Source organism: Schistocerca serialis, chromosome 1 (genome assembly GCF_023864345.2).
Source record: "Schistocerca serialis cubense isolate TAMUIC-IGC-003099 chromosome 1, iqSchSeri2.2, whole genome shotgun sequence".
In the NCBI taxonomy this organism is placed as follows: Eukaryota; Metazoa; Arthropoda; class Insecta; order Orthoptera; family Acrididae; genus Schistocerca; species Schistocerca serialis.
In genome coordinates, this window is record NC_064638.1 from 103161791 (window position 1) to 103174987 (window position 13197).

Below are 13197 nucleotides of genomic sequence, written 5' to 3' on the forward strand. Positions count from 1 at the left end.
GAAAGGCAAAGCTCCTGAGTTCGAGTCTCGGTCCAGCACACAGTTCTAATCTGCCAGGAAGTTTCATTAGAGATAGAGCAAGGATCTCTTTAAGTGGTAGCAAGCATGATGGCATTTGCGCTAATTGATTCACGGGAACCACAGAAAACCTAAATCCGGCTAAGTGGGCGATGATTTGAGATTCGTTCCACCAGAAGTTCAGTGTCTCAGTTTTTGCACCATCTCGTTCAGCAGGTTACGTCACAGCTCGCAGGTCATATGTTTTTCTCCATTTTCGATTCCAATTTTATATTCTACTTTCCAGCTTTTTTTCGGCAGTCTCGTACATCGGGGTTAAAAGGCTGCTTTTTTTACGTCGAACGAGAGTATTTTCTGCAAAAGTCTGAGCGCTTCAGTTAACAGCAACTACTTCTCAGCTTTCAGCTCTGCCATTGAATTATCAGCACACATTTGAGAACAGGTTAGTGTATGTGTGACCACATATACTGAAGAGCCAAAGAAACTGGTACACCTGCCTCTGCGTACTGTCGAGTAGGGCATCCGCGAGCACGCAGAGTGCCGTTTCACGCCGTGGCATGGACTCGAGTAATGTCTGAAGTAGTGCTGGAGGGAACTGAGAGCGTCAGTCTTGCAGGGCTGTCCATAAATTCATAAGAGTACGAACACCACGTTGCAAGGAGTCCCAGACATGCTCAATAACGTTCTTGCCTGAGGAGTATCGTGGCCAGCAAACGTATTTAAACTCAGAAGAGTGTTCCTGGAGCCACTGTGTAGGCAATACTGGACGTGTGAGGTGTCGTATTGTCCTGCTGGAATTGTCCAAGTCCGTCGAAATGCACAGTGGACATGAATGCATGATGGTGATCGGACAGGATGGTTACGTATTTTCACTTGCCCGAGTAGTAGATAGATGTATATCAGGCGTCCCGTATCACTCCAGCTGCACACGCCTCAAACCACTACAGAGCCAGGCCGGCTGGTGTGGCCGAGCGGTTCTAGGCGCTTCAGTCTGGAACCGCGCGACCGCTACGGTAGCAAGTTCGAATCCTGCCTCGGGCATGGATGAGTGTGATGTCCTTAGGTTAGTTAGGTTTAAGTAGTTCTAAGTTATAGGGGACTGATGACCTCAGATGTTAAGTCCCATAGGGCTCTAAGCCATTTTTGAACCACTACAGAGCCCCACCAGCTTGAACAACCGCCGGTTGACATGTTAGGTGCATGGATTCATGAGCTTGTCTCCACACCCGTACACGTCCAACCGCGCGATACAATTTGAAACGTGGCTCGTCCGACCAGGCAACATGTTTCCAGTCATCAACAGTCCAATGTCGGTGTTGACCGGCCCAGGCGAGCCGTAAAGCTTTATATCGTGCAAAATGGTTCAAATGGCTCTGAGCACTATGGGACTCAACTGCTGAGGTGATTAGTCCCGTAGAACTTAGAACTAGTTAAACCTAACTAACCTAAGGACATCACAAACATCCATGCCCGAGGCAGGATTCGAACCTGCGACCGTAGCGGTCTTTCGGTTCCAGACTGCAGCGCCTTTAACCGCACGCCCACTTCGGCCGGCTATATATCGTGCAGCCATCAAGGTTACACCGGTAGGTATTTTGCGCCGAAACCCCATGTCGATGATATTTCGTTGGAAGGTTCACACGCTCACTCTTGTTGATAGCCCAGCACTGAAATCTCCAGCAATTTTCGGAAAGGACTTCTGTCACTTTGAACGATTCTCTTCAGTCGTCGTCGTTCTCGTTCTTGCAGGATCTTTTTCCGGCCGCAGCGATGTCGGAGGTTTGACATTTTACCGGATTCCTGATAGTCACGGAACACCAGCGAAATAGTCGTAGGGGGGAAGTCCACATTTCATCGCTTTTTGCTTTGTCCCATTGCGCCGACTATAACACCACATTCAAACTCACTTAAATCTTGATAACCTGCCATTGTAGCAGCAGTAACCGATCTAACAACTGCGCCAGGCACTTATTGTCTTATAGAGGCGTTGCTGACCGCAGCGCCGTATTCTCTCTGTTTACGTATCTCTGTATTTGGATACGCATTCCTATACCAGTTTCTTTGGCACTTCAGTGTAGTTTCTGACGGTGGGATAAGATCTGAGTACCTGTTAATCCGGAGGTTTCAGTTACAAGAAACGTAATGAGCAGTACCTGCTGCGGCGACTTGGCGAGGAAGGAGTGGCAGCACTGCAGACTGCAGTGACCGCGCGGCTCCCTGGCCAGGAAGCTGAACTGCGAGTGCGAAGGGTCGCACGTGGCGTACGACACGCGCCGCAGCGCGTGTGCCATCAGCACCGTCTGAAACAAAAGCACCACACGTGTACCAGCTCCCCCTTACATACATCTGTGTCTACTTTGTTTTTAGTACCTCACCAGTATGAGGAAATTATCAGTCAATTTACCAAAATAACGCCCTTTTACATCTACATCTACATTTATACTCCGCAAGCCACCCAACGGTGTGTGGCGGAGGGCACTTTACGTTCCACTGTCATTACCTCCCTTTTCTGTTCCAGTAGCGTATGGTTCGAGGGAAGAACGACTGCCGGAAAGCCTCCGTGCGCGCTCGAATCTCTCTAATTTTACATTCGTGATCTCCTCGGGAGGTATAAGTAGGGGGAAGCAATATATTCGATACCTCATCCAGAAACGCACCCTCTAGAAACCTTGACAGCAAGCTACACCGCGATGCAGAGCGCCTCTCTTGCAGTCTGCCACTTTAGTTTGCTAAACATCTCCGTATCGCTATCACGCTTACCAAATAACCCTGTGACGAAACGCGCCGCTCATCTTTGGATCTTCTCTATCTCCTCCGTCAATCCGATCTGGTACGGATTCCACACTGATGAGCAATACTCAAGTATAGGTCGAACGAGTGTTTTGTAAGCCACCACCTTTGTTGATGGACTACATTTTCTAAGGACTCTCCCAATGAATCTCAACCTGGCACCCGCCTTACCAACAATTAATTTTATATGATCATTCCACTTCAAATGGTTCCGCACGCATACTCCCAGATATTTTACAGAAGTAACTGCTACCAATGTTTGTTCCGCTATCATATAATCATACAATAAAGGATCCTTCTTTCTATGTATTCGCAATACATTACATTTGCCTATGTTAAGGGTCAGATGCTACTCCCTGCACGAAATGCCTATCCGCTGCAGATCTTCCTGCATTTCACTACAATTTTCTAATGCTGCAACTTCTCTGTATACCACAGCATCATCCGCGAAAAGCCGCATCGAACTTCCGACGCTATCTACTAGGTCATTTATTTATATTGTGAATATGTACCCATTATGTAGTATTTGATAATCCTCCAAAATATCATGGCGTTTCTATTACTCTGTACTGATTTTAATCGCTCTATCGTTCTCAACTTTTCGCATCTCAGAAGACTGCAGTCATGTGTAGTTTGCTACATGAAAGGTTACAGAACTTCTCAGGCTGTTGATTATTTATGCAACATATATGACCGGTTTTATAACATATATTTTATCACCAGAAGTATAGGGGAAACCAAAAGCATCTATATCTATTCAATGTAGTGTGTAGGACTTGGGTGGAGAGGGTTTCAGGCTGGAAGTTGTTCAGTTGTAGGCCAGAATTTAACACCAAATATTTAACGATTAAATCTACATGACCACAGAACCATAACAATTAAACAGAACTTAATCTGCAGCTCAGTAGAGTTCTAGAAAGCACAGCTCAACCGACAATAATAATTAAAATGCCTTCAACACAATGAAACAGAATTCAAAGAAACTGAATTAAAATAACTTTCTCCAAGCACACTGAATGGGGAAACAATAGTAATAATTATAATATATGGTCCTTGGTCACAGACAATACATATAGTTTCTGCAACTAAACATACAAAGCTACGGCTACTCTCAGAGTTAATTTTGATCGCCAACTAGCCACTATGACAAATTATTGACAGCTACCTGCAGGTTTGCCTACACAGATTTCTCAATATACTCTTCAGTACAATAAAACGTATAAATGAGTCAATTTCACACAGAAAAATAACAACGTACCTTTCGTTAGATAAATAGCACAAAACAATTCAGTCTTGCTCACTGGCCCTTATCAGTTTTGCTGTCAAGACTAAACATGTGTAATTAAGATTATACATTACGCAGCCATCCCTTTGGAAATGGTGACATCATTCCATCCCAGAGCGTTTTTCGGGTCCCGAGCGTCATTCTCCTTCCGGTTAACGGGCGAGCCAGCTACCGTTCCCCTATTGCCTGTTGATGCCTGTTCGACGAGACTACCTTCACTAGAGACCATGGGTGGGGTATGCCATCAGGTACGGCATTCAGCAGCTATATGTGGCAATTATCATGCCGTGGATCGGTCATGAAAAACCCCTATGTTTTCACTGGACTCTGGCATTATCTCTGTCGCCCAGCAATTGTTGCCACATCGTATTTTGCTGACACTGGTATTGGATGGGCGATCGCTTGAATTTCAAATAGACACGGGAGCGACGGTCAGTCCCTTAACTCAGATACGTACAGCCAATTGGGATGAACGGCACTGCAACGGACACCGTTATGTGTTAAGTAAAAAGTGTATTGATTTGGGAGGACACTTCTATGTCTCCACACGTTATAAGAATGCGGAATGACAACTTACAATGTTAGCTGTTAATTCCTCATTGGTGCAAAATATTTTTGGCCACGGCACTTTTTCTTTTTTTGGATTCCATGCAGTTGACAAAAGCCATTTATTGCACCAGACGGTTCCTTTCCACGACATAGATTCCTTACTAGGTCATACAACCTGCTATTTGACAATACCTTTCGTCAAGCAGAAAATTTAGAGGCACACATTTCTCTTAAGCTAACAGCTGCATCTAAGTTCTGTCGCCCCATGGTCCATTCGTTTCTCCACACGTGACAAGGGAATGGCCGATTTGCATTACTGGCTGGATCAGGGCATTGTTTCTTAGAGTCATTGTCCAACCCATTTATGGAGAGTCAGAAGCCTAATGGCGTTATCCACCTTTCAAGTGATTTTAACCTGACAGTGAATGCGCTTTGCGTCACTGACTTGTATCCAACTCTACATCTGGAGTAGTTGTTGACAAAATTGTTGGAATGGGGGCTGGGGGGGTGTCAGTTCTCAGGTACAGCATTTTGTGACGTATATCTGCAGCTGCCACTGGATAGAGTTTCTCGATCCTTCTTCGTACTCAACACCAACTGGGCATTAACAGTTATATCGCTTGTATTTTGGAATCTTGTCGGCACCAGTATATTTGGAGCAGTTGATTAACGACGTTTCTTGTTGCACAAACTACCTTGTTGACATCTGGGTTATCGCCTCTACATGACACAGGCATTTATAAAACCTACGGATGGTTTTTCTGAAATTTTCGTTAAGTTCCTACGGGATCAAACTTCTGATGTCATCGGTCCGACGGGAGGACGCGCGCAAACCATGGCAAAGCGCCTGATAGGCGCGGCTACCCCGCGCGGCAGCTGGTTTTCCCAAGCGTGCTGGAGAATTGCCTTAGTTGCAAACGTGCAATTTTTTCCTCAGCAAAGGTGCATTTTTTTGCAACATTTGTTTAGTAGAGATGGCCTAGTCCTTGAAGACGTCTACATCAAACCATCATCAACCTGACAACGCCCAGAACCTTGAAGATCTCTCTCTGTTGGTCCATCATGGCCAAGGGACGTCGACCAGTTAAGTAATTGTTGTTGAATTTTATTAACAGCCGTGTACTTTAGGATATTAGTTTATTTTATTCTCAAGGCTAGCAGTGGCAGGCGTGCTCAGTTGCTGTCACTTCTTTGAATGAGGCAATTGTATAACGATTGAATTCAAGATATCCAGTGACTTATGGCGCTACACGACAAGTTCGTTTATTTCGATAAAAGCGTATGGGACCTGAAGATGGCATGATAAAATGCTGAAACTGGTAGCCTTGAGAATAAAATAAAATAATATCCTAAAGTACACGGCTATTGGGGAATTTCATTGACACTGACAAATTTCTAGACTTTATGGGAAAGATTTCGTTTAATGGCAACCCGGGCAGCGCACATCAGCCTTCTTAACCAGCATCAAGAAAGTGGCGTTAAGTTTGTCTGGTCTGTGGCTCGTCAGTAGGCTTTCAATCCCTCAGGCTATGATCTGCCCCCTGTTTGGTTTCTCTTACATCGGGTAAACTTTTAACCGTGGGTTATGTGTCCGAGTATGGCATTCGTGCTGATCTCTCTCATCGGAAGCCGGATGACGCTGAACAGCCCATCTCTTACGCACCAAAGACGCTTTCCTCAGCGCAGCTTCGCCAGTCACAGGTGGGAGAGATGCACTGGCTATTGTTTACGAAATTCTTGTGTCAGAAATATTCAAGTACGGAGAAGGTTCCTCAGCATTACCACTACAACCAATCGTTTTTTTTTATTTGATGCTCATACCAAGCCCACCTATTGCAAAGGTGGGCTCTCTGTCTCAGTATTTATTGCAATGACGTTACTGCTCCGCCGCCCACCATGCAAATGTAGTGTAATCTACCCACGGAAAATTACCCTCTGGTCAATCAAATCATACACATTTATTCACTTTTGAAAAGTATCTGATCGGATTTTCTAGTAATATATGCGCCGACAGCTCGTCGACGCCAAGGTATTTTTCTAGTACGTTTATTCTTTGGAATAACAGAGATACATATATGTATTCTCCAGGGTTAATATAGACGGATAACTAGGACGGCTCCGGAAGTATTTGTTGGAAGATTGTCGGGTTTCTAAAAGAGACATATTTGCTCTTCTTCCTGCTAAAGCGAGCTATTAACGTTTGTGCCACTAGCGGGTTATTTGAAGAGAGAGAAAAACTGTAAATGCAAATTAAGTAAGACTTGGAATCAACAGAAAACGGAACATGTAATGGAGATGGATTGAATATACAATTTTCCTCGAAAATAAGGTTTGTGACCCTTTTATTCTAGAGTGAATGACGAATGAGTTCTCTGTCTGAATCATTCATGATTGTCTTGGCCCTGTAATTAGTGGGGAAGTTTCAGTTGTGACGAAGAGAGCCTGCAATCACCGAGATTTTATAAAATCGTCCAAAAAGGCTTCGGACACATCTGAAATTCTAAATCTGTCGTAAAATGAACGAATTGTTCAAACGATCGATTTTCCCAACTGAATGCAGCGCTTAACAATAATAATAGATATAAAGATCTTTTACAGCAAGCCAGCCGCTGAATATTAAGACGAAGGGCTCCACCAGAGATTCTATTGGGCTGAGTTCACGTAATGAAATATTATATTTAAAACTGTATATAGATAAAGGACAGAGAGAGAGAGAGAGAGAGAGAGAGAGAGCGAATGAAATTAGAGAAAATACGCAGAATCCTCCATTAGTATAATTGTTTGCCTGTCTTATCACGGATCAGCCTAAAGATAAAACAGGAGGCCCTTACTTTACTGTACAGGTTTATGTGTGAGAGACATTACACCAGCGGCAAGCTGCATTCACATACTTTCATCATTTACAGTATAATCCATTATAATGGCCAATCCGTGACAGGACACGTTTTTGGACGTTGTTAAAATAATTTTGTTCTCTGTTTCATGTGAACTATGACGAGCCAACTTAACTGACGCTTGGAAATGAGAAGAAATACTCGCAGTCACATTAAGTGGATCTACAAATAAGAACATAAAAGAACACGCTGGGCGCAGAGAAAAGGCCAGATTTATAATTTTATTATTAAAGCTTGCTAGTATATGTGAAGTATACGCTTTTCTATTTAGTATTATTGGGTATTTGAACATTGATTAATTGTGATCATGCTAGATGTAGTTTGATTGACCTGCCCCAGTTGCATTTATTTGTATAAGTACAGTAAGAAACTAGTCACAGAAGTACTCTTGTGTGAACTGAGTTACATATAGTGACAGTAGAAGGGAGATATATATATATATATATATATATATATACTTATACAAATAAATGCAACTGGGGCAGGTCAATCAAACTACATCTAGCATGATCACAATTAATCAATGTTCCAATATCCAATAATACTAAATAGAAAAGCGTATACTTCACATATACTAGCGGAACATTTATATGGTTTTAACTAGGGCAATGTTTAAGATGAGTCAAGCAGAGCAGAGCAGCACGCAACAGCCTTCAGCTGTTAGCACTGATAATAATGATGTAGTAAGAAGTGTTGTAGAACCGATCGCTACAGATAGCGCAAGAGAACGACCTGTAGACACGGCTGGAGATGAAACGGCAAGTACGCAACATGGGTTAGATCCATTGGTCATTATCATGCGACAGATGCAGATCATAACCGAGAGCATGAATAATATGAATACGAAATTAGCCGCAGTTACGGAAGGGCAGGATAATTTGAAAACTGAGATTAAGCAGCAGTTACAAGACAGTTTTTCCGAATTAGAGCAGCGGATAGAGGCGAAGACAAAGGAACTTAAAGATCAGGCCGAAGAGACGGAACGAAAATTAACTGCACAAATAGAAATGGTGAAAGCTCAATGTGAGGAATCTACTCACCGCGTACGTGTAGAAATGAAGGAGTATGTGGCTATTAAGATAGATACCGTACGGGAACAGGTGGAAATGGTTCCGCAATTAGTACAAAAGCAAGATGCCATGTCATGTGCAATTGCGCAACTTCCTGAATTGGCACGTACGCAGACGAACCTAAAAGAAAGTGTTGAACATCTGACAGAGCTTCAAGATGTGATAGACCGCCAAATTAATGTATTAACGGGTAAATTATCCGAAATCACATTAGAAAACAAAAGGCTGATGTGTGAAAACGTTGAGCAAAATGTTAAGGCAGCATTCCAGAGTCTATTTGGCAAACAGGAAGAGAATTTGTTTGCGAAAGGACTTGAGGAAGTGCGACAGCAGTTAGGTGCTGATTTTGAGCATTGGAAACAAACGATAGAAGAGTCGATACGCGTTTCACAACAAGGCTCAGAACAAATGAATACAGGCCAGCAGCAGAAGTTGGCAGCGACTATAGAGCCAGTTACTGCACATTCGCACACGATACCGACTGGTGTAAGTAACTCAAACATTAAATTGCCACGAGCTAGTTGTTCGCGTGAATTTTTATCTAACGGAGATTACGAAAGCCTTTGCCATGCCGAAGAAAAAATGATAAAGCATCGGCAATTCCAGATTTTTAACACTGACAAAAGGGGGGTCCATCCAATTGTTTTTATTCGAAGTTTCAGAGGAGTGCTACCCAGAAATTGGTCGGAGTGGCAGAAGATCAGTTTCGTTACAGGATATATACAAGGTTCGGGGGCGATTTGGGCCTCGGACATGACTTCTGTTTGCTCGACATATGACGATTTTGAGAAGACGTTTTTAGCAAAGTTCTGGTCAGAAGGGGTACAGGAACGCCTAAGGCAGGAGGTGCTCTACCCAGAGCCTTTCTCCTTTTCAAAAGGAAGCCTTAGGAAGTATTTTGAAAAATATATAAATAAAACTAGATACTGGGACAGACCTATGCCCTTGCCAGATATAATAAACATACTTAAGGCAAGACTACCAATTAGCATCCGGAATCAATTGATTTACGGCAACGATAAAGACTTGGAGTCGTTCCTCACGACGTTAGACCATATAGATATTATTGAAGAGAACAACCAGAAAGCCCGTAATAACAGATTCCAATATAGGGAGATAGAACCTCCGCCCAACGGTAGGCAAGGGAATGGACAGAGATCGTTAAATAGCGGAGAAACCCCTCAAAATCTCAATAGTAAAACCGGCAATTGTCTTGCGAGGGGCTATCCAAGGAACAACAGGAATGGGAAAAGATACAATCCCGTGTGGGGGAACGAAATGAATTTCAGACCTCAAGCCTGGAATAATAACAGTAATAGAAAATGGAATCAACCGGGGGAATGAACTCAAATAACCAACATCAGTGGGGACGGACATCTACGAATTAACCGGTAATTACCGAAGTGACGGATGATGTCAACCAGCAGGCAAATCAAAGTCCAACAAACTTGTAAGGACCCACTCGTGCCCCGGAGGAGCGGTCAACAATTGGTTGAGGGGCAACAGGATATGTGTACCCATGCTAACGTATAATGATGGACGATTACTGGCAGATGAACTGACCCAGGACTTAGAACCACAAGATGAGGATAAGAAACAGGTGGCAGTAGCCGAAGTGCAAGTCATTTTGGAGACTGTACCTATAGTGGCGGTTTTAGACACAGCTGCAACCACAAATGTTATTTCGGAGGCTCTATTCAACAAGTTCAGAAATATAAGACGAGTACCAATTTTTCCAGTTCAAAATTGCAGAATAATAGGCGCCGTTGGGGCTAGATCGGCTAACGTAAAAGTACAGTCACTACTTAGTGTAGAAGTCGGAAATGTAGCAATATTAAGCACATTCCTTGTTGTGAAAAATTTGGTGGTAGACTGCATTATCGGAGTCGACAGCCTACGTCAATACGGATGCAGAATAGATTTTAAAACAGGAAAAATTTGGTTAAATGTAAATAAACAAGAAATTGAGTTGGACTTGTTGAAAAAAGAAAGCCTTACCAGAAAATATAATAGTGGGATCAGTGTGCAAGTAATCAGGACGGCACAAAATTCTAAACAGCACGTAATTAATGAGTTCCAAGTCAAAGGAGATTTCGGTCAATTAGTGTATGAAAAGTTAAATGAATCCGACTGCATTATTGAAGATCAGAAGAAGCAGCTAAAAGAATTATTATTAGCGTATAAAAACGTGTTTGATGAAAGGCCAGGAGTTATTAAGGGATACGTATGCCATCTCTACGTTAAGCCGCACGAAACATATTGTAGAACTTTCTATCCTGTTCCCTGGAGGTTAAAGGCTCAAGTTCAGAAAGAAATAGATCGCATGTTGAAATGGGGTTTGATCGAACCCTCTACAAGCCCATACTGCTCCCCATTGTTGGTCGTGCCAAAAGAAAATGGGACTGTGAGACTGGTACTCGACGCCAGAGAAATAAATAAAATCATAATTCCAGTGAGAACACATCCGGAAAACATAGACGAACTTATACAACGGTTCCAGGATGTCCAATATTTGACAAGCATTGATTTGCGGAGTTCTTATTGGCAAGTCAAGCTGGATGAGTCATCAAGGAAATATACGGCTTTCATTTATTCCGGAAGAAGTTACCAATTTACTGTAGTTCCTTTCGGACTCAACATTAGTGCTGGAATCTTTATAGCAGCTCTAGATTATGCACTAGGCTCAGAACTAAGAACCAGGATAACAGTGTTTGTTGATGATTTGCTTATTGCATCGAAGGCTTGGGAGGAGCATATTACCTTACTGAGACGGGTGTTGAACGTGTTCAAAACCATGGGAATAACCGCTAACCTACAGAAATCCCATTTTGCAGTAAACAGAATCAAGTTCCTGGGGCATATAATTGACGCAAAGGGAATTTTACCAACCAAGGAGAAGCTAATTGCGATTAGTAAGTTTCCAACACCCAGAAATAGGAGGCAATTAAAAGGGTTTATGGGTCTTGCCTCATTTTTTAGAAGATTTATAACAAATCAGGCCATGAATGCAGCAGCTCTAAATAGTTTGCTGAAGAAGGATGTGCCCTGGCTCTGGACATTAGAGTGTCAAGAAGCATTCGAGGAGATAAAGAAGCAATTAGTAAATGCACCGCTTTTGTACCATCCGGACATGCAAGAAGAATTTTACTTGTCAACAGATTCGTCGAATGTGGGTCTTGGAGCGTGCCTTTTCCAAGTACGCAAGATAAATGGACAACTCACCTTCTGTCCTATTGCGTTTGCCAGTCGTGTTTTGTCCAACTGTGAACGAACTTACACGACGACAGAATTAGAGGCTCTTGCAGTCGTCTGGGGTTTTAAAAAATTTCATTATTATCTATATGGGTCAAAGACTATCGTATATTGCGATCATCAATCATTAACGTTTTTACAAACGTGTAAACTGTTACACCCCAGACTGGCTAGATGGACTCTCGCTCCGCAACAATACCAATTTAAGATCGTGCATGTCTCAGGGCAGCAAAACGTTATTCCTGACGCTCTATCAAGGTCACCGCAGGGTTTAACCAAAGAGATTGAAGTAAATAATAACTCAGAATTCTCTGTATTGCTGCTGCAGGAAAATCCATTTAAGACGTACTACGTCAATTTGTGTGCGCATATGGCCCAGTTACAGAAAAGAGATGCTCAATGGGGAAGTGTCATTCAAAGGTTACAACAGCAACCTTCGGATCAGATGGCAAATTATTACAAGCTGGTAAATGGCGTATTATTTTTCCGCTGTGGAAGGCCAAACAAAGTCCGTTGGTGTGTTTGTATACCTGAGGCGCAAATAGAGAAACTTGTATGGTTCACTCATTTAACTTGGGGACATTTCGGTGCGACAAAATGTGCAGGCAAGATAAGTGGGTACTGTTATTTTCCCAACATAAAGCGCAGAGTGCATGAGGTCTTAAAGAGATGCATAATCTGTCAAAAAACAAAGCCGGATTCTAAAGGGACTAAGCACCCATATTAGTCCAAGAACCAAAAGAATTAATTTCGTGCGATCTGTGTGGACCGTTACCTACTTCAAGAGGTGGTGTTAAATATGTGTTGGCATTTCTCGATGTGTGTACGAAATACGTAAAGCTATACCCGATAAAGGCGGCTACAGCCAAAGTAATTGTATTAAGATTGATAAGGGATTATCTTCCACATGTTGGTACACCTAAGGCGATCATAACAGACAATGCTAAAATATTCACGGGACTCCGATGGAAACAGACTTTGTCTCAAGTCGGTGTGAAACACATACTAACATCATTTTACCACCCACAAGGCAATTTGGTTGAGAGAATTTTTAGAGAATTCAATCGATTTATGAGGACGTATTGCCATAATAAGCAGACTGCGTGGGCAAATTATGTGGAAGAGTTTGAGCAGATATACAATAACATGCCCCACTCCTCAGCTGGATATACACCTCGTGAATTGATGTTCGAATCAAAAGAGGAAAACTTCTGGACTGACCATATGCCCAAAACTCAGGAAACTGAGATGCCTTGGGAAGAAAAAATAAGACAAGCCATCATAAATATGACGAAAAAGGCTGATCAGAGAAAACAACAATATGACAAATTAATTAAGA

At 42.6% G+C, this 13197-nt stretch overlaps 1 protein-coding gene across 1 annotated transcript in view; it reads right to left on the minus strand.

Moving 5' to 3' along the window:
* Positions 1 to 13197, minus strand: part of LOC126425549 (EGFR adapter protein-like) — a 435287-nt gene that overhangs the window by 56336 nt on the left and 365754 nt on the right. The window contains exon 3 of the mRNA XM_050088319.1: positions 2172 to 2318. Coding sequence (XP_049944276.1) covers positions 2172 to 2318 — 147 coding nt within the window. The remainder of the gene's footprint in view (positions 1 to 2171; positions 2319 to 13197) is intronic.